This window comes from Pseudorca crassidens, chromosome 2, assembly GCF_039906515.1.
Source record: "Pseudorca crassidens isolate mPseCra1 chromosome 2, mPseCra1.hap1, whole genome shotgun sequence".
Classification (NCBI taxonomy): Eukaryota; Metazoa; Chordata; class Mammalia; order Artiodactyla; family Delphinidae; genus Pseudorca; species Pseudorca crassidens.
The window spans coordinates 102329043-102357000 of record NC_090297.1 but is presented as its reverse complement, the minus strand read 5'-3'; the positions used below and the strand labels follow the sequence as shown (position 1 = coordinate 102357000).

Below are 27958 nucleotides of genomic sequence, written 5' to 3'. Positions count from 1 at the left end.
TATATATGTGTGTGTGTATATATATGTGTATATATGTATATGGTTGGCCAAAAAGTTTGTTCGGGTTTCTCCATAACATCTTACAGAAAAGGTAAAATATATCAGGTATATCACTGTGCTGTATACCTGAAACTAACACAACACTGTAAATCAACTATACTCCAATTTTTTTTTTAAAGGATAAATGATGAACTTTTCTCAACTAAAAAAAAATAATAATAATAATTGGAGGTAGGCAGCCCTGGGCACATTGCTACTTTATGCAGTTGTGTGGTCCAGCTCCTGCACCTTCCCTGCTATCTCAGGCAGTGGGACCCAGGGAGGGGAAGATGGTGTGTCTTACCCCTTTCAGGGAGACTTTTGAGAAATACCACACAACCCTTCTTGCATCTCACGGCCCAAAACTTGCCACATGGTTAAACCTTGCTACAAGAAAGGCTGAGAAACTAATCTTTTAGGGGAGTGGTGGTATGCCCAGCTGAAAATCTGAATTCTTTTATTAAAGAGGGGAGAATGGGTATGGGGAGCAACTAGCAGTTTCTGGCCAGGGGCCTCTCAAATCAAACCAATGGATTATTGCCTATTTGCTCTAACCCACCTGTGTTCCTACTAAGAGGAAAGGGTGTGTGTTCATACTCCCATGCATTCTTTCGTTTTCTCTCTCCCCTTCCCTCCCCTCCCCTCCCCTCCCCTCCTCTCTCCTCCTCTCCCCTCTCTCTCCTCCAGGCTGTACCTGCTGTGAGTGACCCCACCCTCTCGCTTAGCGATGTGTGGTGATTGCTTTGCCATATGCTCAGTATTCTGCCCTTAGAGTTTTAATAGGTGGATAGAGTCCACCTCATGAACACACATCATTCTTTTCTATTGTGGACACTTCGGTTGTTTCAGCTTTTTGATATTGTAAGACTGTGGTAAATATCTTTGTGCCTTTTTTGGAGGGAGGAGAGGGGCACATAACTGATAGTTTCTGTAGGTTAATATCTTAGACATGGAATTGCAGGATCAAAGGACGTTAGTAGAGATTCCAATAGCATCAACTCAGTAGGTTCATGGCAAGAGCTAATGGCTGTTCTTAAGTGTATTGACTCAATGAATGCTCACAATTACCCTAGGAGGCATATTGATCAGTTCCATTTATAGTGATCCCCAAGAGGAAACTGAGGCACTGAGAGGTTAGAGCGCTAATGCAACGTTGTCGCAATGATTTGGTGAGCCTGTAGGCACATCATTTACCACAGTGTCGGCGGCTGTATGATGAACGTTTCTCAGGCTTGCAATGCATGGCTGCCACATTGCCCTGCCAAGCACACGATACCAAGCTGTGCTCCCACTGGCAGGACAGGATGGCTGAATAGTGGACTATCTGCTGCTTTTAATAAACAGCACTGGGCCAGATATGTATCAACCTTGTGCATATACGTTTATTTAGAAACACAGTCGATTCTCTTTATTCACGATAGTTATGCTTTACTGTCACTGTAAACACAGAATTAGTGCATAGTGAACCATTGCTCCCAGGGGAGATAGAGGTTTAGGTTCCTGCAAGCCTCCGGTCACAACATTTTTGGCAAGGAATCAATACAGAACCTTGCTTTATGTGTGCTTCTGTTTAAAGACACCTTATTTAATATATGTGCTTGCTGCATGAACAGTGAATTCACAGCACCACAACTGATGCCTAAGTGAAGCTTATCTAACACGTGTGTTTTCTCTGTAAGGCACACACAGCCTTCTTATGCTTGGGAGCACGAGACAGCATTTCAGCACTGTGCTTGGGGGCCGTTTTAGACAGTGAACTAGACAACAAAAAAGTACAAAAATGTGAAACACATGGCACTAAATAGACCACAAATAGGGCACATGTCTACAGTACAAGGGCTAAAACACAAGGGCAGCGCATTGCCTTGAACCTCAGCTTGGGAATGTGTACATCAGGCAACACAGGTTTCACCATTCTGTGGCCCATGTCAGCGCATGACCGTGAAAGCGCTGCAGGTATTGGTTTGGGGAGTACAAATAAATTTTAGCAAGTGGATAAATTGCAAATACGGAATCTACAAATAAAGAGGATCAACTGTATCTCTGTTTTGGTCAGTTCCAGCTAATTGTATTTCTTTCTTTCTTTTTTTTTTCAGACAAGACAAGGCACAGGTTTGTGCTTTTCGCCATACTGCCAGCACTAATAGGTGGTTTGCTGTTTTTAAAATGTACGTATACTTTCTTTTTTAAAAATAATAAGTTTTCAAACTGGAATGGGTTTCTCAAAGGCCAGAAAATGATTAATTTGAAGATGAAAACAAAGTTTGAAATCTTAGCTGTTTCGAAAGAAACAGAACCTTTTTTGTTGTACTTGTTGTCTGGGGTTGCTGAGTGTGTCGGGTTCCCCAAGATTCTGCATTATCTTGAGGTGGAATGAATCCTTGGGCCATAGAGAGCTGTACAGGAGTGGGAACACAGACGAATATACTTAGGACTGTTCCACAGCCTCATATCTGTGGCCCACCTCAACATATAGTTATACTTCTGGTCTCAAGCCAGATTTTGCAAAAAAACCTCTTACTCTTGACTGCCATGGTCATAATTTTCATGACTTATAGCCCAGAAGGAGGTCCCAGGTAGGAAGGAGCATTGGTTGAGTCAGGTGACATGGAGTGGGTAAAATGACCTGGTATTACCTGTGTTGCCTTCCTGAGCCTTCCTCAGTCTCCAGAAAGGAACCCATATGCCCTGGAGAACTGGTAACCTCATCCCAGCCTGTTCTTTCCTGGTGTCAAGAAACCCCTCCTCAAGTCCCAGAGGATGTTGACTAGGCTGTAAATTTCAGAGTAGAGGTTCTTGAAGCCCCATCAGTTTCCATATCAGCCTTCACCAAAAGGAAATTTCCGAGACTGATTTGTCACTCTCACAGGGAATGTTGAAGAGGAAGCTTTCTGCAAGGTGATGGCATCCGGGGTCCATGTCATTTCACAGTCATGTCTTGAATCAAGTTCACAGACTAGATTTAAGTTTCCCTAGACCTGCACTGTTCAATACAGTGGGTACTAGCCACGTACAGTGATCTAAATATAAATTTTAATTAATGAAGATTAAGTAAAATTTAATATTTAGTTTCTCAGTCATACTAGCCACATTTCAAGGGCTCAGTAGCCACAGATGGCTAGTGGCTACCATGTGAGACCAAATAGAGAACAATTCCATCATTGCAGAAAGTTCTGTTGGTCAGTGCTGACCTAGACTTTTTTGGGGTATTGGCACTAGAATATGATTTCCCGAAGGTTCCATTTCTATATTATAGGTTTCAAATACCACGAAGATCCCTAAGTTATAGATTACCAGTCAACTGAATCTCCTCCAAACAAGTTATAAAAAAATCAGCTGAAGAAAGTTTTAAGCCATCATTACCAATACGTAAAACATTTGGGGAGCTCAGGTGTTCTTTTTAAAAAGTTATTTTTAATCCCCAAATAGCGATATTATAGTTAATCATCTCCTTAACAGATTGGTCCCCAGAAACCAAAATAATTTTCCACTCATGTGTTTTTCTTGGGAGGGAGGGGGGGTGTCTACCACCAGAACTCCTGAACCAGAGAAAAGTAGCACTGAAGACTTTTCTGTCTGATTTAGCTTATTAAAAAAAAAAAAAAGTTTGGGCTTCCCTGGTGGCGCAGTGGTTGAGAGTCCGCCTGCCGATGCAGGGGACACGGGTTTGTGCCCCGGTCCGGGAAGATCCCACATGCCGCGGAACGGCTGGGCCCGTGAGCCATGGCTGCTGAGCCTGCGCGTCCAGAGCCTGTGCTCCACAACGAGAGAGGCCACAACAGTGAGAGGCCCTCGTCCGTGTACCGCAAAAAAAAAAAAAAAAGTTTATTCAGTGGAGGGAAACTTACACCAGTGATCACTACTGGTAGCACCATACAACCTGGAAAAACAAATTGTTCTAAGAAATAATTACTTCAGCAAGCATCTCAACCCTAAAGCCATTAATTGGGAAAGTGAGGCATTTGGCATGGAGCCTTCAGAAGGGGAGAGAGTTGAATGTAAACAGCTCCATCGGCTAGTTGTAGTTGACACTTTTACAAGCTCAGTCAAGCCTGTGGACTTGGCTTCTGGACCATTAGCATGGCTCCAGGCTAGCTGATGCCTTCGATGGGGAGGAAACTGATGCATACACGTGGGACCGTATCTTAACGTCCAAACCGGTGCTGTCCAAAATGGTAGCCACGAGCCACATGTGGCTGTTGAACCCTTGAAACAGGAGAGTCCAAATTGAGATGTGCCATCAGTATAAAATAGACACCGGGTTTGTAAGACTTCTTATTAAAAAAGGAATGTAAAGTATCTCATTAATAATGTTTATATTGATTACACGTTAAAATAGTATCTGATTTGTTGGGCTAGTCAATAAAATGTATCATGAAAATTAATTTCATCCATTTCTTTTTTTTAAATATAATTGCTCTACTACTATTTTTATTTTATTTTATTTATTTTACTTTATTTTATTTTATTAATGTTTTGGCTGTGCTGCGTGGCTCGCAGGATCTTAGTTCCCCCACCAGGGATTGAACCCGTGCCGCCTGCAGTGGAAGCGCAGAGTCTTAACCGCTGGACCGCCAGGGAAGTCCCCATCCATTTCTTTTTACTGTGTAATGTGGCTACTAAGCATTTTAAATTACTTACGTGGCTCACATTATATCCCTATCAGGCAGCGCTGGTCCAGAACATTCCAGCCTTCCCTCCATCTTTAGCTTTATGCACAAGCTGCTATAGAAAAAAACGTTCGTCAACAATTTTTGGTTTTCTATCATCTGATGACCAGTTTTTGAACAACTCTTTGGCCCAACTCTATGGCCAATTTGATGCAAGCATTTAGGAGAGTAGGAAATACCAGCTCGACAGGGCTCTGCTTTAGAATTTTCCCAGTTCAGGCCTCTAGCCAGCAACTCCAGATTCCAGCTTTTCTTTTCAGCTCTTTAACTGAGATGCAAATGTCTTCATTTGTAGGTTTTCTGGGACGCCCATAGCAGAGAAACACGGAGAACTAGGTAAGTGTCCTGTAGACTGCTCAGTGGGTGCATTGTATATCGTGCACTAGAAGCAGAACAGCCTGATGTAGAGGGCCTGTTCCTTGGGGAGCCAGATTCTACTTATCTGCCAGTTAGTTGCCTTGAACAGTAATAAGTTACATCAGCAGATATACTCACCACGGTTCATTAAGCACCAAATGGCGACTTCCCATGTAACATCTCATTGAACCCTCTCAGTGAGCTTTGCAAGGGGGTATCTTTACAGCTTGTTTAGAGACAGCAAACGTGAGACTCGGAGAAGTCAGGTCCCATCGCTCATAAATGTAGAGCTGGGATTCAAATCTAGGTCTTCAGACTCCTAGAGTTATCCTGTTACCCACCACAATCTGCTCCCTCCTTCTCCCATCCCAGGAAAATCGAGCCAAGGATAGGGTTCACTTCAGGAGCCAGGGTCAGAGCTGGGCCCGTATCGTGAACAAAAGATAGGATCCAAACACAATGAACGGTGGCGGTGGGTGAAGTCAGTTGCTGTAAGGAGGCTCCAGAAGGCCCCGTCCTGGCAGAGTCCCCGTGGTCAGGAGGCAGGGGCCCACGAGCCGGGCTTTGAGGGATGAAGGGAAGAGTAAAGGCCCAGGGCTGTAAAAGGCAGGGTAGGGGGTGGCAAGTCATCCCTCCTGGGGGCAGCGTATGTTGGTGGGATAGAGGTTGAGCCAGGCCAAGATATTGAGAGAGAGTTGCCAAGAGGTTGGGTGATTTTTTTCTGGGAAACCACTGAGGATTGATTGATTGATTTGATTTATTTTTGGCTGTGTTGGGTCTCCGTTGCTGCGTGTGGGCTTTCTCTGGTTGCGGCAAGCGGGGGCTTCTCTTTGCGGTGGCTTCTCTCGTTGCGGAGCACGGGCTCTAGAGCGCAGGCTCAGTAGTTGCGGCTCATGGGCTCAGTTGCTCCGCGGCATGTGGGATCTTCCCCAACCAGGGATCGAACCCGTGTCCCCTGCATTGGCAGGTGGATGGATTCTTAACCACTGTGCCACCAGGGAAGTCCCCACTGAGGATTTTTGAGCAGAGCTATGCTTTGGAAAGATCTCTCTGCTGGTAAAGCATAGGGTGAATTAATAGACAAGAGGCTAGAGATGGGGACACTGGTTGGTGGATAAATGAAATAATCCAGCCAAGCAGAGGAGAGGTTGAATCGGGGTGGTCATGGCAGAAATGAAGGAGGGCTAGGTTTCAGAGAAAGTACGGATATCGTATGAACAAAGTCTCAGCGGAGAGTGTAGTCTGGTGCCAGACTCCCTGGGGTTAAATGGCAGCTCTGTCTCTCACGGCCCTCGGACAAGTCAATTAAACTCTTTGCCACCTCAGTTTTCTTCTGTGGACAATGGGCATAACAATAGTATAGAAATCACAACGATAGTGTAGGTAATAATAGCAGAGAAATAATATGTACAAACAAGTTATTGTAAGCAAAATACTTAGAAGAGTGACGGGCTCATAATGGTGCTCAGTAAATGTTAGCTATTATGGTTATGATTATTCTTCAAGAAAGGAGCCAAGGGGCTTCCCTGGCAGAGCAGTGGTTAAGAATCCACCTGCCACTGCAGGGGACACGGGTTCGAGCCCTGGCCCGGGAAGATCCCACGTGCCGTGGAGTGAGTAAGCCTATGAGCCACAACTACTGAAACCCGCGTGCCTAGAGCCTGTGCTCTGCACCAAGAGAAGCCACCACAATGAGAAGCCCACGCACCACAATGAAGAGCAGCCCCCGCTCGCCACAACTAGAGAAAGCCCACGCACAGCAACGAAGACCCAACACAGCCTAAAATAAAAATGAATTAATTGATTGACTAAAGAAAGAAAGAAGCCAAAAGGGACAGGAATTCTGACCCTTGGCAGCATGGCAGGCACAACGGAGGACTCAGGCGGGGCCCTTGTTTGGGAAGGTGAACTTGTGCTCTGACAGGCTGAGTCTGGGGTGCGGGCACATCACGTGGATAGGGGCGTCCAGCATATTGGAGAAGTGGCCTTAGGGGCTGGGGTTACAGGTTGGGGAGCATCTTCGTCAGAACAGTGATGGATTCCCTGAGCATTTGAGGTCACCAAGAAAGAGAAGCTGAAGGCCTTCGAGTGGTGGGCGAGGCAGAGGAGCCAGGAGGAGACCCAGGCGGCTCCCTGTTAGGGGTCCGAGGGGGAGGCGACGTGCTAGAGCTGCAAGGAGGCAAAGCGGGAGGCAGCGGTCGAGACCTTTCGCTTGGTTGAACGAGTTGCTGACTTTCATGAAAGCCCCTGGGTGAGTGGTTGGAGTGGAGGGATCGCAGCACAGCAGTGAGGGTCTGGGGGCAGTCAGACCAATGGGTGGGCTTGGGAGGCTTCCTTTCTCCCCAGCTGCCAGCCAGGACAGTGACCAGGTCACCCGGGAAGTCAGTTGCTGCAGAAGGCCTGGGGCAAGGGGTTCTAGGGGACAGCTCAGCCAGCTTCAGGGTGCAAAGTGGGCAGCGGTAGTGAGTCTGCGAGGGGTTGATGGTCCAGGAGGCCCCATGGAGAGGGGTTGGAGAGGAGTCAGGTAGCCATGGATGAGGTGAGGGGCAGGTGTGCTAGCAGTGTGGGGAGAGGTAGAAGACCTGGGGGTTATGGTCAGAGGTGGGGCGTTTCGGATTTGAAGTAATGTGTGTGAGGGCAGGTGACGGTGAGATCGGAGGAGTGCCTCTGCTGAGATCCACTTGGTAGCAGTGGAGGCATGGCCATCACAGACAGTGACGGGGAATGTTGTTCATGGGAGCGCTGTCATCCCGGGCCACTGAGAAAGGTGATGGGGTATCCCAGAACTCACTCCTTTCCCTTGCTCCTTTATTCATTCAGCAAATAACTTATGGAGATTACTAGATGTCAGGCACTGTGTTAGCCCATGGCTTGAGATCAGTGTACCCAGTGAGGCTAGACATTGTGTGGGATTCAGAGAAAGCATATATTAAAGCTCCTACCCTGAGGAGCTTATGGTCACAGTGGGGAGAATGGATGAGTGTGTAAGAAACAGAAAGACTTAGGCAAGAAGCACATGGTGATGGGCTGGAATGGATGGTCAGGGCTGGGCAACCAACAAGGGGGAGGTGAAGAGGCCAGAATAATCATGAAGATTTTGAAAGGAGTACGATGTGAGCTAGATCTTCAAAGCAAGAGCAGAGTGGAAAAGGCATTCCAGCTGGGAGAATCAGCAGAGACACGGAGGGGAACGCAACCTGTCGTGGTTATTTGATAAAGACGTCAACCTGCTTAGCATCAAGTTGAAGAAATGGCAAAAGAGACAATATTTGCAAGAAAAATTTTGGAAGTCAAGGGCGTTAAAATCAAGTGATATGGGAGTAGGGGGTCATTGTAGGTTCTGGAGCAGGAGAGTTTTGCGTGAAAAACATTGCTTTGGAATGATGAGCTAGGAAAGTAAACCTGACTTCTTAAGGTAACATCCCAGGGAGAAACCTAGGTAGGATGGGGTTGGGTGTGGGAGAGGAGCTTACTTTCCTTGGCGTATTTTTGTTTGCTATTCAGATTTTGTACTTTGTGTGTTTCCTACCGTATTTAATAATACTCTTTAGATTTAAAGAGCCCACTGTGGCTGCAGGGGGGAGTTCCCTCAACTCAGTTATTAAAGGGTTACAGATATGATGGAGAGGCAGGGCTTGGGAGAGGAGCTGGGGAGGGGCAAGCACAACCAGGAAGAAATGTGAACTTGTCACATCTCCGTAAGACCAGTGTCAGGAAGAGCTAACCCCAATTAAAAATACCTGAGGGGGACTTCCCTGGTGGCGCAGTGGTTGAGAGTCCGCCTGCCGATGCAGGGGACACGGGTTCGTGCCCCGGTCCGGGAAGATCCCACATGCCGCGGAGCGGCTGGGCCCGTGAGCCATGGCCGCTGAGCCTGCGCTCCGCCATGGTAGAGGCCGCAACAGTGAGAGGCCTGCGTACCGCAAAAAAATATATATATCTGAGGGCAACCAAGTAAATATCAGATATCTGAGGGAAGTTGGGTGTGATATTACACTTCTCACCAAGACAGTGCTGGTATTCTTCACTTTTGGTAAATGTCTGGAAAACAGAGCCAACCAAATTAAAAAGGGAGCCGAGTCCCCCAATTCTCTGGGAAGAAAGACTTGCAGGTGCTACCTCAGTCTGAAGGAGAACTGGAGACGCAGGCCTGATTCTTTGGCAGTGGACGCACCTGGCTGTGGGAGAGGGTGAGAAAGTCCCTGCGGAAGAGCCTGTGCTGCCAGGGCTAGGTGGAGAGCTGCTGCCCACTTCATCCCCCTCAGAAATCCCCAGCACCCATTTTCAAGTCCTACAGGGTTCTTCGTAAGGAAAACTCCTATTTCCTTTATCTAACCCGTGACTCCAGCACTAAATTTTTATGAATTCCTGTTACCAAAGGAATGCAGATATTTTGGGAGCTGTGGTCTGATCTGGCCTATGGAAATATAGACTGTGGGGAAGACAAAAAAAGCCATGGAATGGAATCTCAGTTCGCAGGGACTTGGTCAAGGCTGGAGCTGGGTGTTTGGGCTGATTTCCTCTGAGTTACCCGAGGGTGCTCTGTCATCACCACAGAGATGAATAATCAGAAAGAGAAACTGAAAGAAGAAAACCACACTCAGGGATTCATGTGGCAAAGAAGGAGATGACTGTTAGAAGGGGTGACAGTTTACATATGGGTCTTAAGGGCCCAGCTCTGTTGTTTGGAGATTTCATTTATACTCAAAGACTGAGTTGGTTTGAGAAGATGGGACTGTGAATTAGTGCTGTGCGCTGAGAGTAGACCTTCTGGTGGATCTCCAGCTACCATCTCATGAGAGCCCAAGACCAATCTCCCTCCATCTCTGCTCCCTAGAACCCTTGCTTTTGATGGGTTTATTACAAAAGGGCTACCCGCATTAGAATCGGAGGGTAATTTATAGACTCATAGACTGCAGCACAGACTGACTGCATTTTATACTAATATGAGATATTTCTTTTATAGCACCTGTTGTTTGGTAACAGAAGATGAAGTCAAACGCATGCTAATTACGTTATTTCAGTCACTTTGAGAAGGCATCTGATTTACCATTTGAGTACTACCTCATCCTTGAGGAAACTTTGGAAGTCTAACCTGAATGGACCCTTTATAAGAAGCAATGTTTCAGGACTTCCCTGGTGGCGCAGTGGTTAAGAATCCACCTGCCAATGCAGGGCACACGGGTTTGATCCCTGTTCCGCGAAGATCCCACATGCCGCGGAGCAGCTAAGCCTGTGCGCCACAACTACTGAGCCGGCGCTCTAGAGCCTGCGAGCCACAACTACTGAGCCTGCGTGAAACAACTACTGAAGCCTGCACACCTGGAGCAACAAAAGAAGCCACTGCAGTGAGAAGCCCGCACATTGCAACGAAGAGTAGTCCCCACTCACCACAACTAGAGAAAGCCCGTGCACAGCAATGAAGACCCAACACAGCCAAAAATAAAACAAATAAATAAATTTATAACAACAAAAAATAATGCTTCATGGAAGAAACAAGGACTAACAAACAACAGGCATTAGTTTCTACTCTGTCACCAACACTGAGTATCACCAGATACTGTCTTGTCCCGTAATTGTTTATTATAAATTGTATTTTTGGAGAAATGTAAATCTTTGTAAATAATGTAAGTATGTGTGTATATATATATATATATATATGTGACTAAGTGGCTCTTTTTTTCTTGTTAGAGTTGTAAAACAAAATAGTCACATGACTCAGGAGGTGAAGGTTTTTTACTAAAATCTATAATCCACTCTTTGGTTTTAGAGGAAAAACAGTTCATTGCAGGATCAGTAGCACGGTAGTTTATCATGTTAGTTAGCTGTCACATTGGCAGGTAAACAGAGAACTCTTAAACCAACTATACTCCAATAAAAGTTAATTTAAAAAGAAAATTAAAATTTTATATTTAGAGAATTTGTTTCAGAAGCGTATGTTTGTCATTCATCAAAAAATACATTTTTGTTGTACAATGTGCATTATTTGTAAATTACGAGGCTATAACAATTTCATGTTCTTCCCAAATGTTTAAATTTTAAGTAACCAATATATGTACTATTGTATATGTTTGAAATAACTTCTTCAATCTTACTTGCACTGTCTCCTCTCAATAGAAAATACTAACCTGAAAAAATTCTTCATCTATTTTTTTCCTCTTTCCTAACTGCAATCAGTCTTAAGTGAGAAATGAATTATTCTTGGAATTCATAAAGTGGCAAAAATGGGAAGTTATAAAATACTTTGGGTGTTAAAATCTGTATCTTGATCAGCACCCAAAACAAACGAACGATAAAACAAACTGTAAAGTGATATACACCAGGGGTCCCAGACCCCTGGGCCTCGGGCCGGGAGCGGTCCTCGGCCTCTTAGGAATGGGGCCGCCCAGCAGGAGGTGATTGGTGAGCAAAGCTTCACCTGCCGCTTCCCATCGCTCTCATTACCGCCTGAACCGTACGCCCCGCCAACCCACTGCCCGCACCACCGGTCCGTAGAAAAATTGTCTTCCAGGAAGCCAGTCCCCGGTGCCAAAAAGGTTGGGGACCGCTGCTGTACGCATGCAGAACAGCAGCTTCTCCTGGATAAAGAGGTGAATTGCCCCAGCTCTCCGCTGGGCAGCCATCATAGAAACCCGAGATCCCCGGAGTCACCGTGCAAAGGCCTTCGCTCCTGAGCCCGCACTCTCCCTGCAGTTCCTGTCACATGAGAGTCTTCAGCCTGAAAGAGGAGATGTTTCTTCCCTCCAAGGTGGGTGTTTGCAAAGGGGCCCCGGGACACAGTGGCATCCAGCTCCCCACAGCGTCAGTAAGAGGGAGACCGAGGCCTGGAAGCCCTGCGCACCCCAGAGAAGAGCTCCCGCCTTGGCCTCCAGGTGGCTTAGCTGTCTTAACGAAATGTGTCTTCCGTACTTTGGTCCCCATACGCTCTCTCTGGCCCTTTCTGACCCCATCAGTCAACAGTAAAATTCCTAGTATCCTCTTCAACGAATGTTCATGTCCCCTTTCTGTTGTCAGGAACCCTGGCTCTCCCCTAGGTTGCTGCTTCCCGCAACCCTCTCAAGTGGAAGCTCTCCTCTCCTGTGCACCTTGTATGCTGGTCCCAGAGGGAGGGGGGCATCCTCCCAGCTCGTTCCTGCTTTCAGACCATTGCTCCTTGCCCAGCTTTGAAGCTCACACCAGCAGATCACCACCACCTGATAGCCCTTTTCTGAGTTATCCTTTTTATTCCTCGTGGCGTAAAGATGTTTAGTACCAGGTGGAAATCACTCTCCCTTAACGCTGCTCCTTTCAGAATCTGAGTGTTTTCAAAACCTGCGAATCATGGTCTCCCCCAGGGCTCTTCCTTTCCCAGCACGCCCTGCTCCTGACCTTTTTATCAGTAAAGCCCGCAGTCCCTCACCATCTCAGCTACAAGCGTGCCCTCTCTGCTTGTTATCTTCCACACCACACCCTTGAGGGCCCCCGAATCCCAAACTCCTGCAAGCCCACCAGGACCTGCAAGCCAGCCATCCTGCCTCTTCCCTGGCCCTCAGCTGCTCGGGGTCTTCGTTCTCCTCACTGTTTGGGGTGTTCAGCGTGCATCAATGTAATCACTCCTCTAACCCTCACTCTTTACCCCCTCACTTGGCCAAACCCCAACTGTGGTTATAGTTGCATCTACTAGTTCCCTGCCTGCATCCAAACTGCTGAACATCCTGGAGAAAAACACACCACCCAGCCGACAAGTTTGATTTCAATGACTGCAGACCTCAAAGGGACTCACAGTGTTTCCCAGACGTCCTCGCTGCATTGCCCTGGTCCGTTCACTGCCTCCTCATTGCTCTTCTTAGACCTGCACTACTAACAACTCTCAACTGCTCACCTTGCTTCCCATATCACTGAAAACAAAAGCACTGAGGAGAACCCTTCTCCCACCTAGCTCCCACCTTCCCACCACACATCTCCTCACCCAGCTGCATCGGCACCCATGTGCTTTGCCTCTTGTTACCGTAGATGAAATCTCCTTGCTCCTAAAACCAATCTCTCCACTTGTCTTAGTGTGCTCGGGTTGCCATAACAAAATACCATAGACTGGCTTAAAACACAGAAATGTGTTTGTCTCAGTGCTAGAAGCTGGGAAGTCCCACATCAGGTGCCGGCCAGTGTGGTTCCTGGTGAGAACCCTTCTTGTCTGGCTGTGTCCTCACGTGGCAGGGAGAAGAGCTCTTGTGTCTCTTCCTCTTAGAAGGGCACCAATCTACCGGATTGGGGACCTCCCCTTATGACCTCATTTAACATTTATCACCTCCTCGAAGGCCTTATCTCCAAATACAGCCGCAGTAGGGGTGAGGGTTTCAACATGAATTTCAGGGGACGAATCATTCACACTGCTTATGCACGGGACACCCTCTCCCCTCATCTGCATAGGGACATGACTCTTTGTCCACCTGTCTCCACAGCATCAGCTTTAACTTTTCAACGACATCATACAAACATACTGTCATTTCTCATATCTTCAAAAACCCAAAATGCTCGACTACACTTCCCTGTCCAGCTCTTGTCTCATTTTTCTGCTCTCTTTTATGAAAAGTTCCTCAAAAGAATGATCTGTACTTCATTTTTCTGACTCTTCTCTCCCCATTCTTTCTTTTTTTTTTAAGATTTGTTTATTATTTATTGACTTTATTTTTGGCTGCATCGGGTCCTAGTTGCGGCACGCGGGATCTTCGTTGAGGCATGCGGGATCTTTCATTGGGGCGCGCAGCCTTCTCTCTAGTTGTGGTGTGCAGGTTTCCTCTTCTCTAGTTGTGGCGCGGGCTCGAGGGCACGTGGGCTCTGTAGCGTGCGGCGCACAGCCTCTCTCGGTGAGGTGCGCGAGCTCAGTAGTTGAGGCGGGCGGGCTTAGTTGCCCCACGGCATGTGGGATCTTAGTTCCCCGACCAGGGATTGAACCCCGCGTCCCCTGCATTGGACCACCGGGGAAGTCCCCCCCATTCTTTCTTGAGCACACTTCAATCAGCCTTTCACCCCCACTATTTGCCAAGCCTACCGATGACCCCCTCATTGTAAGATCCGAAGGTCAGTTCCCAGGCCTCGTCTTACTCTGTAAGCATCATCTGAAGCAGTGGAAGACCCCACACACTTTTGTTTAGTGCTTTCTAGGTGCTAGTTTCCATGGGGTATTCGGAGGAAGCTCATAGCATGACGGGGCAAGCAGACCTGTGAGCACTTGTGAGGAGTATACCATATCCTAAAGTGGAAGTGCATGCAAAGAATGAAGGAAGTATAAACACATGTCCCAGCAATTCCACCCCTTGGTATATACCCAAGAAAAATATACACATATGTCCACAGAAAAACTTGTACACGGATGTTCATAGATCATTATTGACAATAGGCAAATAATGGAAATAATCCAAATATACATCCACTGATGAACAGATCAATAAAATGCGGTCTATCCATACAATGGAATAATATTCAGTATAAAAAGTAATGAAGGTCTTTAGTGATACAGACTATACTGTGTGGTGCTATATGGTAAAGAAAAGGTCATTCGTACTCTAAATGATGGGGGAGGAGGGAATACTGACTGTGAAGGGTCATGAGGGCTTCAGGGGAGTTGACATTGTTATTTCTTCACCCACATAGTGTTTATGAGAGAATATACTCTATGGTGTGTTCGTATAATATTAAAAAACATTTTTGGGGCTTCCCTGGTGCTGGTGCACCGCAACGAAGAGTAGACCCCGCTCGCCGCAACTAGAGAAAGCCCGTGCGCAGCACAGCAACAAAGACCCAACTCAGCTAAAAATTAAAATTAAAACAAACAAACATTTTTCATGCCACGGAGCAACTAAGCCCATGCACCACAACTGCTGAGCCTGTGCTCTAGAGCCCGTGAGCCACAACTACTGAGCCGGCATGCCACAACTACTGAAGCCCACACGCATGGAGCCTGTGCTCCACAACAAGAGAAGCCACCGCAATGAGAAGCCCGCTCACCACAACGAAGAGTAGCCCCCGCTCGCTGCAACTAGAGAAAGCCCGCGTGCAGCAACGAAGACCCAACACAGCCAAAAATAAATAAAATTCATTAATTAAAGAAAAAAAAGAAAATTAGAGGTGATTCTCAAGTTGGACATTGTGTCCAGGCTCCCATGAGGTGCCATTAAAAGAAAAAAAAAAAAACTGAAAACATATTGGGAGAGTTATCATTTAGCTTAATGTTCTACTTTTAGGATTTCAGACCTGATTAGATTTGCATTTGGGTAACGGAAACCTACCTATATCTGCGTAGAATGAGTTTCCCACTGAATTTATAAGTAGCTAGCATTTAATTATTTAAGGCAACGATAGAAGATAGGTCATATTTGAACACCTATCTTTCACCAGTAAATATTCTTAGATCCTGTTCTTCAGCAGTTTCTGGGTCAGAGTTTATTGTAATTTGTTACTGTTTCCACCAAGACGGTAATTTGTTCAACCTTCAGTGTCACTTGCCCTTCAGATGGTTTTCCTGTTATCCGAGGAGGGTTCGTGTGCAGATTTGGAGTCAGTTATGTAAGCTCTCTTGGTCTCATGTATAAAACAGGGCTAATAGCATCTACCACTTGGGATTGTTGAAGATGACAGTTACAAATCGTTAAGCACAAGGCCTAGTTTATAAACAGTAGCTACTACTATTGCCCATTCTCTTCTGTGAATAAGGTTGAAGGTTTTCCTGAATTTGGTGCTCACTGGCCGAAAGTTAGAGAACAGACCAATCTTTTAGGATGTCAGCCAATCTCTACTGGTATTCTAAACCTGGAATAGATCTTGAATGCCAGGTTCCTATTTTACTAATCCAGATTTTTTTCTCTCTCCCTTGAAAATATTGTGGGGTTCCCCCCATTATATAAATAATATATGCTTTTATTTTAAAAAGTATAAGATAAAAATTTTTAATAAATAAATAAAATAAAAAACATTTTTTAAAACTAAAAAAAGGTAATGAAGGTCTGACTCATGCTACTACATGGATGAACCTTGAAAACACGCTAAGTAAAAGAAGCCAATTTAAAAAGACCACATATTATACAATTTTATTTATACAAAATTTCCAGAATAGGGCTGGGAGGGGGATGTGGGGTGGGGGGAGGGAGGGACTGCTCCTGAGTACAAGGTTTCTCTTGGGGGATGATGAAAATGTTCTAGAATTGATTGCAGTGACTGCACAACTCTGAACACACTAAAACTATTGAATTGTACACTTTGAATGGGTGGATTCTATAGTATATGGATTGTCCTAATAAAACTGTTATTCCTGAAAAAGAAACTAAGGAATTGGGACTTCCCTGGTGGTCCAGGGGTTAAGACTGTGAGCTTCCGCTGCAGGGGGCACAGGTTCAATCCCTGGTGGGGGAACTAAGATCCCGCAAGCTGCGCGGCACAGCCAAAAAAGAAATATAGAGGAGGCTGGCATCTCATCCTGAAGTAGGCCTTCCCCATCAGCTTCTCAGCCCAGGCTCAGCTCTCAGCTCTTTGGAGGCTGAGAGGCTATGTAGGCAGCTTCCTTCCCCTCAGGACTCTGACTTCGTTTCTCCTCTCTACCCGGGGCTGAAAGTTACCAGGTCAAAAAGCAACTTTCTGTTTGGAAGTCTGAGCAAAGAACTAGCTTCAGACGCTAGCTAGTGAGTCTATGAAAGCCTTTAAACCAGAGTTTAATTTAGAATCTTGAGACAGATTGTCCCATTGTGTTTCTCCCTCCTCCCCTCTTAGCCAGGCTCTGCCCAGTGTACACATCCCCCGGTCATCTGCCTTCTTCTGCCCACCCATTTCTACACTGCCCCATGCTTCCTGCCCCTCTCCTCCTTCTGTGGGTGTCCTCGTGCAAAGCCACTGGAACCTCCTTTCCACCGTCAACTGTCTACCCTGCAGCCTCAGCCTTGTGTTTTAATCACACCCATCTCTGCATCCCCTGGCCCTTCTCCCCAAAACTCTGTCTCCACTGGCAGCCCTCTCCAAGGGACAAGCAGGTACTATCACTCTCCTTGTTTCACAAATGAGAAAACTGACATGTACTTGTTCAAGGTCAGTCAGTTATAAGTGGCAGAACCAGGATTCAAACCCAGGCAGTGTGGCCCCAGTGGCCTCTCGACCACCAAGCCACACTGTGATAATACAGATGTGTGTGGTCTATTTTTCCACATATAGCTAGGATTCCTCAGAAATGCTTTTCCAAGTTTTGTTTTATGTTTACTCAAAGGAAGAGTGTATCTTTAGGTATTCTCTAGAGAGAGGGCTTGCTTTTAACCACTTGTGTTGACCATGGATCAAAGGCACCAATATTATGCTGAATTCTACCTTCTAGACTCAAAGCTGGAGGGGTTTTCAGAGGTCTCATTAGACAGGTGAGAAGACTGGGACTTAGAGAAGGAAGGGAACTGGACCAAGCACTCACAGCTAGTCCAGTGAAAGGCCCAGAAGCAGGAGCCCTAAAATCTTGGCCTCGTCTCCAATGCCTTCCTTTGACACCAGGGTGCCTCCCAACATCCACCCTCAGTTTTTTTTTTTTTTTTTTAATTTTTATTTTCAGTACATTAAATTTACTCATAAAAACATTCTAAAAATGTATAATTTTTCCTTTTTAACAAAGTCTGATAAAACATAAAACCCCCCAAAACAGAATACTTGACATTTACAATTCAAAATCAAATTAGCAGAATATTAAATACTTACAAAACTATATCTTTTAAAAATATTTATAAAGTTACATGCAATTTTGTAGAATTGACATAAAAGAATAGCTCAAACATGGGAGAATTTTCCTTCATTCCTAAAAAGAAAATATGTCAAATAGAAGCTGTGAAGATTCTTTTGCTTTTTTAAAAAAATAAATTTATGGGCTTCCATGGTGGCGCAGTGGTTGAGAGTCCGCCTGCCAATGCAGGGGATGCAGGTTCGTGCCCTGGTTCGGGAAGATCCCACATGCCGCGGAACGACTGGGCTCGTGAGCCGTGGCCACTGAGCCTGCGTGTCCGAAGCCTGTGCTCCGCAATGGGAGAGGCCACAACAGTGAGAGGCCCACATACCGCAAAAAAAAAAAAAAAAAAAAATTTATTTTATTATTTATTTTTGGCTACGTTGGGTCTTTGTTGCTATGCGTGGGCTTTCTCTAGTTGCAGTGAGCTGGGGGCTACTCTTCGTTGTGGTGCGCGGGCTTCTCGTTGCAGTGGTTTCACTTGTTGCAGAGCACGGGCTCTAGGCACACAGGCTTCAGTAGTTGTGGCACGCGGTCTCATTAGATGTGGCTCACGGGCTCTGGAGTGCAGGCTCAGTAGTTGTGGCTCACGGGCTTAGTTGCTCTGCCGCATGTGGGATCTTCCCGGACCAGGGCTCGAACCTGTGTTCCCTGCATTGGCAGGCGGATTCTTAACCACTGTGGCACCAGGGAAGTCCCTGTGAAGATTCTTGAGTGCACGAGGTCTTCAGTTTCAGTACCAGAGTCTGTCTTTGTGCATCTAAGACCTTTACGTATGTGAAGGGCTTCTTACAACCCCAAGATGGACTGGCTGCCGCTCCCCTCCCTCCGAAAACAGTGTAGTGACATTGACCTTTGGCCTCAGCCAGCATGGTGCATAATTTGCGATGTTGAGTAAAAATACTCAGTTTGATTCAGAACCTCAGGACTTTTCAGCAATTGAGCCTCTTCGGTTTTAACCTCCGACCAAGTGTCAGATTTGTACACCAGCCCGAGGAAGCACAGCACTGGCTATTGGGACCAGGTAGTGGGAGGCCTGGCTCAGCTCAGCCCCCCTTGAGGGGTTGTGGTGCGAGCCATCTTGGGTGGTACCCATTCCCCTGGGTCGGAATGGCAGAAGTGAGAGCAAAGTGAGCCAATGTGTGGGTTGCCCGGGCTGCCTGTGTTAATGTCTGATGCCTGGGGAATAAGAAAGCCCTTCCTCTTTTGTCAGGCTCTTCCTCTTCTTGATCTCTTTTTCTTCCTTCTCAAGATCCTTTCCTGCAGAGGGAAAGCTAGTGATCAAATAGGCCTATGTGTCTTGATTTGGGAATCATTGAAAAGTGCGCCAATCAAGACCACCTTGCTCACCAGCTGCCTGAAATCCCCTCACCTCCTCCTCCTTTATCTTTTTAATATTTATCCTTTTTAAACGTGTTTTTTATTGAGGTAATATCAGTTTATAACATTACATAAGTGTCATGAGTACATTATATTTCTACTTCTGTAAACACTACCGCATGCTTGGCACCAAAAATTTCATTTCCATCCGTCACTATAGAGTTGATCCCCATGACCTGTTTTGCCCTCCCCCCTCCCCTCAACCCTGTCGCCCCTGGTAACCATTACTCTAGTCTCTGTATCTTCGTGTTTAGTTTGGTTTGTTCATTTATTTTGTTTTTTATATTCCACATAGGAGTGAAATTATAGGTTATTTTCTTTCTCTGTCTGACTTATTTCACTTAACATAATAACCTCAAGGTCCACCCACGCTATTGCAGATGGCAAGATTTCAACTTTTTCCATATATATATATATGCATGTATTTTCTTAATAGGTCATATTTTTCCAGAACATTAAAATAGCTTACAAAATGAAAAATTGAGAAGGAGGTATATTAAAACTCAACCTTATTCTACATTTAAACATTTTATTTATACCAAAAAACAGAATTTATTAGACTGTTCTTTCCTATTAGACTGTAACTTTATTAATAAAAGAAATTCATTAATAAAGTTTCAAAGTCTGCTTCTTTACTTACCTTATTTTCAGTTCAGAACATTGCCATATTTGAGAATTTCCCTTGACCAAGTGACAATCTTAAATAATTTTCAATTAATTTTAGCTCACTGCAATTTCTTTAGGATCATGTCTTTATTTAAAAGTTTGAGATTTTGTTCATCACAGATTTTTTGGCATTAATTTTGATTTTTTAAACTATTGCATTAAATATCATTTATCTTGATTACTGAGTTTTCTTGGTGTCCCCTTAAATTTTGCACCCAAGGTGAGTGCCTCACTGACCTCACCCTAGTTGCAGCCCAGATGAGAATCTTCTGAAAGCACAAGTATCAGGGAAGAAAGGAAACCAATTCATCCATTCAACAGTGAAGTCACTCAATCACCCATCCATCCATCTGTCCATCCATCCATTTTTTCATTCAACACATTTATTGAGTGCCTATTATGTGCCAGGCACTGTTCTGGGCACTTGGGATGTAACAGTAAAACAGATGAAAAACCTGTCTTCACGGGCCTGCATTCTAGTGGGTGGAAATAGACACTAAACAAGATAAATAAGGAAAGTACAGTACTAAGGGCTATAGAGAAGAATAAAGTGAGGAAGGGGTAGGGAACACCAGAAGTGGGGAGGAAGAACCTTGCTGGTAGAGCTCTGAGAATATGAAAAATGGATCCCTGGGGATCAGCGTTCCCAGCAGAGGTGGAGGTGAGGGGATGCCGATTGTGGCCACAGAGCAGTCAAGAGGCCCATTTGCCCACAGGTGTGTTTTGTTTGGCACTCACAGTGTTAAACATTTGTTTTGGATTTGGATGCTTTTAGATGGGCATGGCTTTATCCACAGGCCCTACTCTTCCCTATTGTATTGCACTCATTTGTGCACCAAGCCACAAAGATAATTATGTGCTCTAACTATGTCCTAGAAGCAATAGATAGCCACAGGACAAACGGACTGGGCAAAGGACATCCAGCTCAACCTGTGTGCGTGAAAGATCAAGGTCAAGCACCCTCCACCCCCAGGTCCTTCACCACATCAAATCACAGTCCACAGCGCCAAAGTGGGGGGTGGTCCCCAGGAAGGACTGGGGTTGAAGTTTTCCACCAATAAAGAGAAATGAGAACTCAGAGTCAGAAATAAGTTGAGTTGTAGAAACTAGGGGACATGGCATTTCTTTCAGATCTTAGCTTGTAGACTAAGAGTCACGTCCACAAGAGTGATATCTAGCTGGCCTCTCCTATGTTCCAGACAACTTTGGACTCTAACCTCTATTTAATTCTCACCGTAACTGCTCAAGCTCAATGTGATTTTCCCACTCTTGTTCTCCGTGTCTCAGATGACAAAGCTGAGGACTTGCCCAAGGATGTGCAGTGAATTCCTGGTGAAAGTGCCTCCAGATCCCATACATCCGCCTCCAAAGGGTATGTTCCTTGTTGTCAACCTTGCTGCCTGTTGTAGGGATGGAGTCCCTCACCCCACGCCATTGTTGCAAATGTTATCTAGGGTGTCCACATATGAAAATAATCCGGATGATCCTGCCGTTGTGACGAATACTTTTAAGAACATTCCTCTCATGTGAGCCTCAAAAGAACTCTGTGAATTAGACAGTGTCACCCCATTTTGCAGACAAGAGAACAGATGTAGTGATGTAAGATGACATTCCCAAAGTTATGCAGGAGGTTAGGGGATGTGAAGCCGGGCCAGAGTCCTTAACCAGCCCTGCATCACCTGTTCTGAGACAGGATTAGAAGCATGAGGTCTGCCCTCCTCAGCCAGGCTACTTGCCCCAGACTTTTTGCCGTGTTAGCCAACATGCCACGTGATGTATTGAAAAAGAAGGCTGTAATCCTCCATGCTTCCTCACGCTCACATCCGCTTGCAACCTTAGATATTTCGATCATAGGATAATCGACAGAGTCACGTGATCCGAGAGCTGGATGTGATCCAACAGGGGTTACCAATTCACAGCACATAAGGGTTTTCAATGAAGTTCTACCTCTTGTAACTGACTGGCCAGAATCCATGACCGTGTGCATTCTCTCCGTGAAACATACTGACTGCTGCTCCCTTGCGGGGAGTGGGGGGCACTGAATGTGCCACCAGAGGGTGCCCACACTTTCTGGGATGCCATATACAGTGGCATCTACCTGTTGACATGAATGTCACCCACACTGAGATGTATTTATTCCCAAGCCTGTTTAATGCCAGTTGTACCTTAACAAAATGTCACATAAACTGAGGAAATGTGAATGTAAGAGAAAAAGAATTGTTTCTGTAAGAACCAAGTTGACAGTTTTGGAAAGACAGTAAAGGAGAGATCCTAAAATACGATTGTTGAATTGGGTGTAGGCAAGACAACTGAATAAGTTGTTGCGGGGGGGGGGAGCATAATATCTGAAAGATTCCTGTACAAAGTTGTTTTCCAAGTGTTTAAGTCCTCACTTCACTCTACAGAAACTAAAATTAGAAATTGCAGACAAAGGCCTTCCCTGGTGGCGCAGTGGTTGAGAATCTGCCTGCCAATGCAGGGGACACAGGTTCGAGCCCTGGTCCGGGAAGATCCCACATGCCACGGAGCAACTAGGCCCGTGAGCCACAACTACTGAGCCTGCGCGTCTGGAGCCTGTGCTCCACAACAAGAGAGGCCGCGATAGTGAGGCCCGCACACCGTGATGAAGAGTGGCCCCCGCTTGCCACAACTGGAGAAAGCCCTCGCGCAGAAACGAAGACCCAACACAGCCATAAATAAATAAATAATTTTTAAAAAAAATTGCAGACAAAGCATTAAAGGTGCGATTTTTGTACAAAAAGCAGAGTGGGGCAGAACCAGTCCTCCCAAACAGACTTATTCTCAGTGAAAAGATCTTGGCTGTCTGTCAAACTATTGGTGAAGGAATGTACATTTGGATGCTTTAGGTTAACAAAAATGTTTAAGATATATATATATAATTTAGAATTTTCTTCTTACATCTGCTTACACAGATACTTTTATGTTAATACATAAATATATATATTATACATATTAATACATATATATGTATTAATTTCAATGCAGTCTTTTTTTCTTTTCCTTTTTCTTCTGATTGGGTTCTCCCTCCCTTTCTCCCATCCCTCTCCTGCCACAGGACAGTGGACAGTCCTTCCCTCAAAAACCATGATGACCACTGGGTCGAGTTGCTGCCATGTTTTTCTCCATGCTCGTGTGTGTTGGCTCACATGCACATTGGGGACCGGGGGTGGGGAGGGTGGCATTATTTCTTCTTTAAAATGGAATGATTTAAAATTTTATAACCAATTTCCTGCACTTTGCTTTTTCTCATCAATTATTTTATTTATTTATTTTTTTTATGTGCCCCAGCCATGAAACAGCTCTGGCCACCAACCCAGGCATCAAGCTACGATGAAGAAAGGACTAGACATCTGCTTTGCCCCTGACTGATACAAGAGCACCACCACCAATCAGGTGTCTCTTTGCCCATTGCCAGGGGGTTCTCATCAATTATTCATGGCAATCCCTGTGAGGCACCTGATATAGCTCCAATTTATTCTTTTTAATGGCTGTAGAGTATTCCCTGGCATGTCATAATATACTCATGGCATGTCATAATATACTCAATAATACCTCTTTTGAAGGACATTTTTTCTGTTTCTAGGTTTTGTTTTTTTTCCACCATAAACAATTCCTTCTACATATTTGTGCACATAGCCATACATTCGGGTATTTTTATTTCTATAGGGTAGATTTTCAGGAGTGGAACTGCTAGGTCAACACGTTTATGTATTTTTTTTTATAATAATTTTTTAAAATTTATTTTATTTATTTATTTTTGGCTGCATTGGGTCTTCGTTGCTGCGCACGGGCTTCCGCTAGTTACGGCAAGTGGGGGCCACTCTTTGTTGCGGTGCAGAGGCTTCTCACTGCGGTGGCTTCTCTTGTTGCGGAGCTTGGGCTCTAGACGTGCGGGCTTTAGTAGTTGTGGCGCACGGGCCTAGCTGCTCCACGGCATGTGGGATCCTCCCAGACCAGGGCTCAACCCCCGTTCCCTGCCTTGGCAGGCGGATTCTTAGCCACTGCGCCACCAGGGAAGCCCAAGGATGTGCATATTTAAGGAACATTTTGTGTGTGTGTGTGTGTGTGTGTGTGTGTGTGTGTGTGTTACACGGGCCTCTCACTGTTGTGGCCTCTCCCGTTGCGGAGCACAGGCTCCGGATGCGCAGGCTCAGCGGCCATGGCTCACGGGCCCAGCCGCTCCACGGCATGTGGGATCTTCCCGGACCGGGGCACGAACCCGTGTCCCCTGCATCGGCAGGCGGACTCTCAACCACTGCGCCACCAGGGAAGCCCAAGGAACTATTATTGACTCAATCCCTTGTTACCCCTGAATTCACAGGTGCTTTGACTGTGTGCCCTTCCCTCACTTCAACCTCTGGGTGACAAGAACCCCTTAGCCCTTGGCAAGGAGCCACCTGGGCAAGATGCAAGCACAGTGATGGGGGGAAGATTCTCAGCAGTGGGCGCGGGAGGCGTGGCCTCCAGCAAATCAGGGAAGGTCCTGAGCCTGCTCCCACCCGAAAAAATAAGGATAATGATACTCTCCCTCACCTCACAGCAGGTGAGTGAAATCACTGTAAAACATCAAGGCACCATGTAAATAGTAACTTTTACGAGGAGCTGGAGTGTCAATACCAGAAAAGCCTTGACTAACTGTAGGAAGCGGTTAAGAGATCCCCTTGCCCCAGGTGGACGTAAGGCTGGCTCCATTCCAGCCGTGACCAAGGGCGAGAGGGCCCTTGTTCCAGCGCCTCCTCACACCACCAAGAATATGAGGATGTTACATACAACTATATAACACTGGGGCTTCCCAGAGCAACCCCCAAGCTAAATCCTCTCCCAGTGGACTTGTGCCCCAGAGATCTGTCCCAGAGGTGTCTCTGCGAATCTGTGAAAAGACTCTTTGGGGTTGGATCCAGCAGACAGACATTCAGGTCTCAGTTCTGTTTATGAGCTGAAGCCCTCCCTGACCGTCAGTGTCTTCTTCTGTACAGTAGTAGAGTGGCACTAGATATTCACCTCGTTGTGAATACATGAATGTATGAAAGAGTAGGGCAAAACACATTTGAGGCTCAATAAACACTTGCTGAGTTTGCATTCAGTTTAATTCCATTCTCCACTTTCATTTTTTCCCTCCCCAGTGGGAGGAGGGGGAGGAGGACAGATGATTGGTAGGAAGTCTACCAGGTCCTATGCTAGATGCTCTCTCTATGGAAGCTCATCTAACCTCTCGGCCACCCTGTGAGGTGTGCCTCTTTCACAAACGAGGCATCTGGGGCTCAGAGAGGGTCATCCGTCTACCCAAGCCCTGACTTTTAAACCTGGGCCTGACACCCAAACCTATGCCATTTAGATAACACAGCACCCACAATCTATTCAAATCTACAATCATTTTTCTCACTGACCATAAGAAAACCTCAAGGTTCAAAACAAAGGCTGAGGAGTTTCAAACCCCATCTCTAGCTGTTCAATGGCTCTGCGGTCACTGACTAAATCTTCTGGATGACCCTCGCTCACCACTGTGCTTGTTCTTATCCCACTCACCTGCACCCCAGGCCTAGGCTGGAGAAGCATAAAACCACAGAGTATAAGAGGCCATCCCATCCAGCCCCTCCCTCTAGAGGGAGGAAACGGAATTCCAGAACAACAGCCCAAAGTCACCCAGGGGGAGGCAGGAGCTCCCGAGGGCCAGCCCCGTGGCCTTCCCTGAGCCCCGCCTCCCGGGGGTACACGGGGCTTCTTCTCCCTCCCCTCCCTGTGCCCGTTTCTCTGAAGCAGGGCTCAGAGACTCAACACTAAGGACGGGGCTGCATCACTGCATTTTCCTTTGAACTGGACAGCCAGGCCACTGGACAGCCACTTTCTTCTTCCAGATCTAGGACATCTGATTGCTGAGGAATTAACGTTTCCATAGACAGTGGAAATAAAAAACGCTTTTGCTAAGAAGTCTGGGGGGTAAAAGCAGGGCGCAGCCTGGAGAAGTAGGACAGCGCACTGAGCTCGGGGCTCATCATCTCAGTCCTTCTCTGCCCAGCCCCAGTTCCTTCCCGACTTGTACGTTCTGTGCTTCTTGTCCCCCAGCCAGCCCTTCCCCCTTGGGTCCTAGGTCCTGCTCTCTCATTCTTCTCACGTTGATTTCTCATATTCTGAACAGGAGTAAGGTCTGTTCTTCTTCAAGGCTGTGACGCATCATGATGTTAAGAATTTGCTCAGGAATTTCACACATTCAGTCTAAAAAACCATTCTTGCACGGATTGGCTGTGTGACTTTTGGAAGCGCAGTCTCTGGACCTGTTTCTTCATCTGTCAGTGGAGAGAATAACGTTTCTTTGGCAGAGCTCGTGTCAGAATCAACTAAATAGTGTCCCTTACAGGGTTTTGCACGTTCTAAGAGCACGGCAGATGGTCACTTTTCTTCTTCCAGCATGTTGATTATCCCGGGTCTTACATGCCCACCAAATGCAGCCATAGTGCCCCAGTAGCCCACCTGGAGGGGGCCCAGAGGTCTGCTCTGCCCCTGCATGTGACAAAGGGACCCAGCTGCAGCCTGGTTCTATTTCACCACCTCTGTCTGGAGCCAGGCCAGGCATGCCTCCAAAGCCATAATTTTCAGGGTGCAATCATCCATCTCAGCGCAAAGAGGCCCGCAGAGGCCCCAGAGCAAAGAATGATAGAGTGGAAAAGAAATGTGCCTTGGAAACTTGGGTCCAACTTTCTGCTGCATCACTAGCTAGTTCTGTGAATTTGAGCAAGCCATTTCGGTTTTCTCTGGTTCAACTGTAGAAAGTCATTTGTAATTCTTCCCTTCCCTCTCCCCCTGGTTACCGCTTTCCTTCAATAAATATGAATTAGGCATCTAGGCACCAGGGATATAAAAATGAACAGAAACAGATAAAATACCTCCATGATGGCATCATTGAACTCATCGTCCAATGAGGCACAAGTACTGTAAATCAGTACGTGCAGAATTCCATCCTTGAGGAATGCGTTCTGTGCTGGAGAAGGTCACGGTACCTGCATGAGTCTAATGGTGGGATTGACCTAGCTGGGGAGGTCAGGGGATGCTTTCTAATGAGGTCATGGCTGAATGGAGATCTGAAGGACGGGAGGCAGCCACTGACCAAGATGGGGTGGAAGAGATTTCCAGGCAGAGGACAGGATCAGTGTAAAGACCCAGCAGTAGTGGGGAACTAAGGTGTGTGGGAGGAACTGGGAGAAGGTGGGGGGAATGCCGGATGGAGAGTGGGGTGGGGGAGTGGCCGGTGGGCAGAAGGGCCTTTTGGGTCTTGCTGAGGATTTTGTCTTCAGTCTCCAAAGAGCAATGGGAAGCCCTGGGATTGTTTTAAAAGGAGTTTTTGGAAGAGTGACTAAGTCCCTTAGCACCTCATCTTCCCATTCATTTATCAGATTAAGCAGTCAGTCATTTAGAAGGGGCTGAACATTTGGGACACAGAAGAGGATGTTTTGATGGAGGACATTTTGCTAGACAAAGGGCATAGGGAAAATCTGGAAGGTGAGGTGACGTCTCAGAGTTCAGGCCTCGACACTGTGTTACAGCAGGGTCTCCAGGCCCCTTGTCAGGACCTCAGGGCACTGGGCACGTGGCATCAGAGGAGGGTCAGGACAGGTATCCTGAGGAAGAGAGGGGGAAGAGTCCGGTGTCTTTAACACCAGAGATACGTAGCCTGCTTCGTAATTGGGATCAGGGCTAGCCATTCTTGAATACATTATGGGTAGAGAAAGAGGAAAACCTAGTGATTGGGGACTTGCTGAGCCAGACACACCCCCTCAACCAATGGGAGGAGCCGTTATCTGACAAGGTCAAATGCATATGTCCGTAACTGAAATTCAGTTCAACCCTATGGCTCATAAAGATATTTTATATCTGTTTAACCTAACTTTCTGCTATCTCATGGAATCAAATCCAGGTCTGCCTGCTTGCCTGACCACAGCAGGTAATTGCATGGGGAAGATACTTGCTGTTTGATCCTGGGCAAGTCACTTAGGGGAGGGTGAAGCCCAGTTTCTGCATCTGTGAGTTGACAACAATGATACTAACGCGCTGGGTTAGATGAGAGAATGTACGTGCCATGCTTAGCATAGTGTCCGGTCCTGTGGCAACA

At 46.2% G+C, this 27958-nt stretch overlaps 1 protein-coding gene and 1 non-coding gene across 4 annotated transcripts in view; one reads left to right on the top strand and one right to left on the bottom strand.

The window, feature by feature from the left end:
- CD58 (CD58 molecule) overlaps positions 1–11160 on the top strand; it is a 47224-nt gene extending 36064 nt beyond the window's left edge. The window contains exons 4-6 of one of the 3 annotated variants that reach the window (XM_067727406.1): positions 2136–2207; positions 5005–5045; positions 10033–11160. In XM_067727406.1, coding sequence (XP_067583507.1) covers positions 2136–2207; positions 5005–5024 — 92 coding nt within the window. In that variant the 3' untranslated portion in view covers positions 5025–5045; positions 10033–11160. Of the gene's footprint in view, positions 1–2135; positions 2208–5004; positions 5046–9118; positions 9382–9446; positions 9610–10032 lie in introns of those variants that run through there. The other 2 variants (XM_067727408.1, XM_067727407.1) reach the window with 2 other exon arrangements.
- An 11969-nt stretch (positions 11161–23129) lies between these two features.
- On the bottom strand, positions 23130–23274 carry LOC137220364 (small nucleolar RNA SNORA48). Its single transcript, XR_010941663.1, has one exon. It is a non-coding gene; the product is annotated as a small nucleolar RNA SNORA48 (small nucleolar RNA).
- Between the last annotated feature and the right edge of the window lie 4684 nt (positions 23275–27958).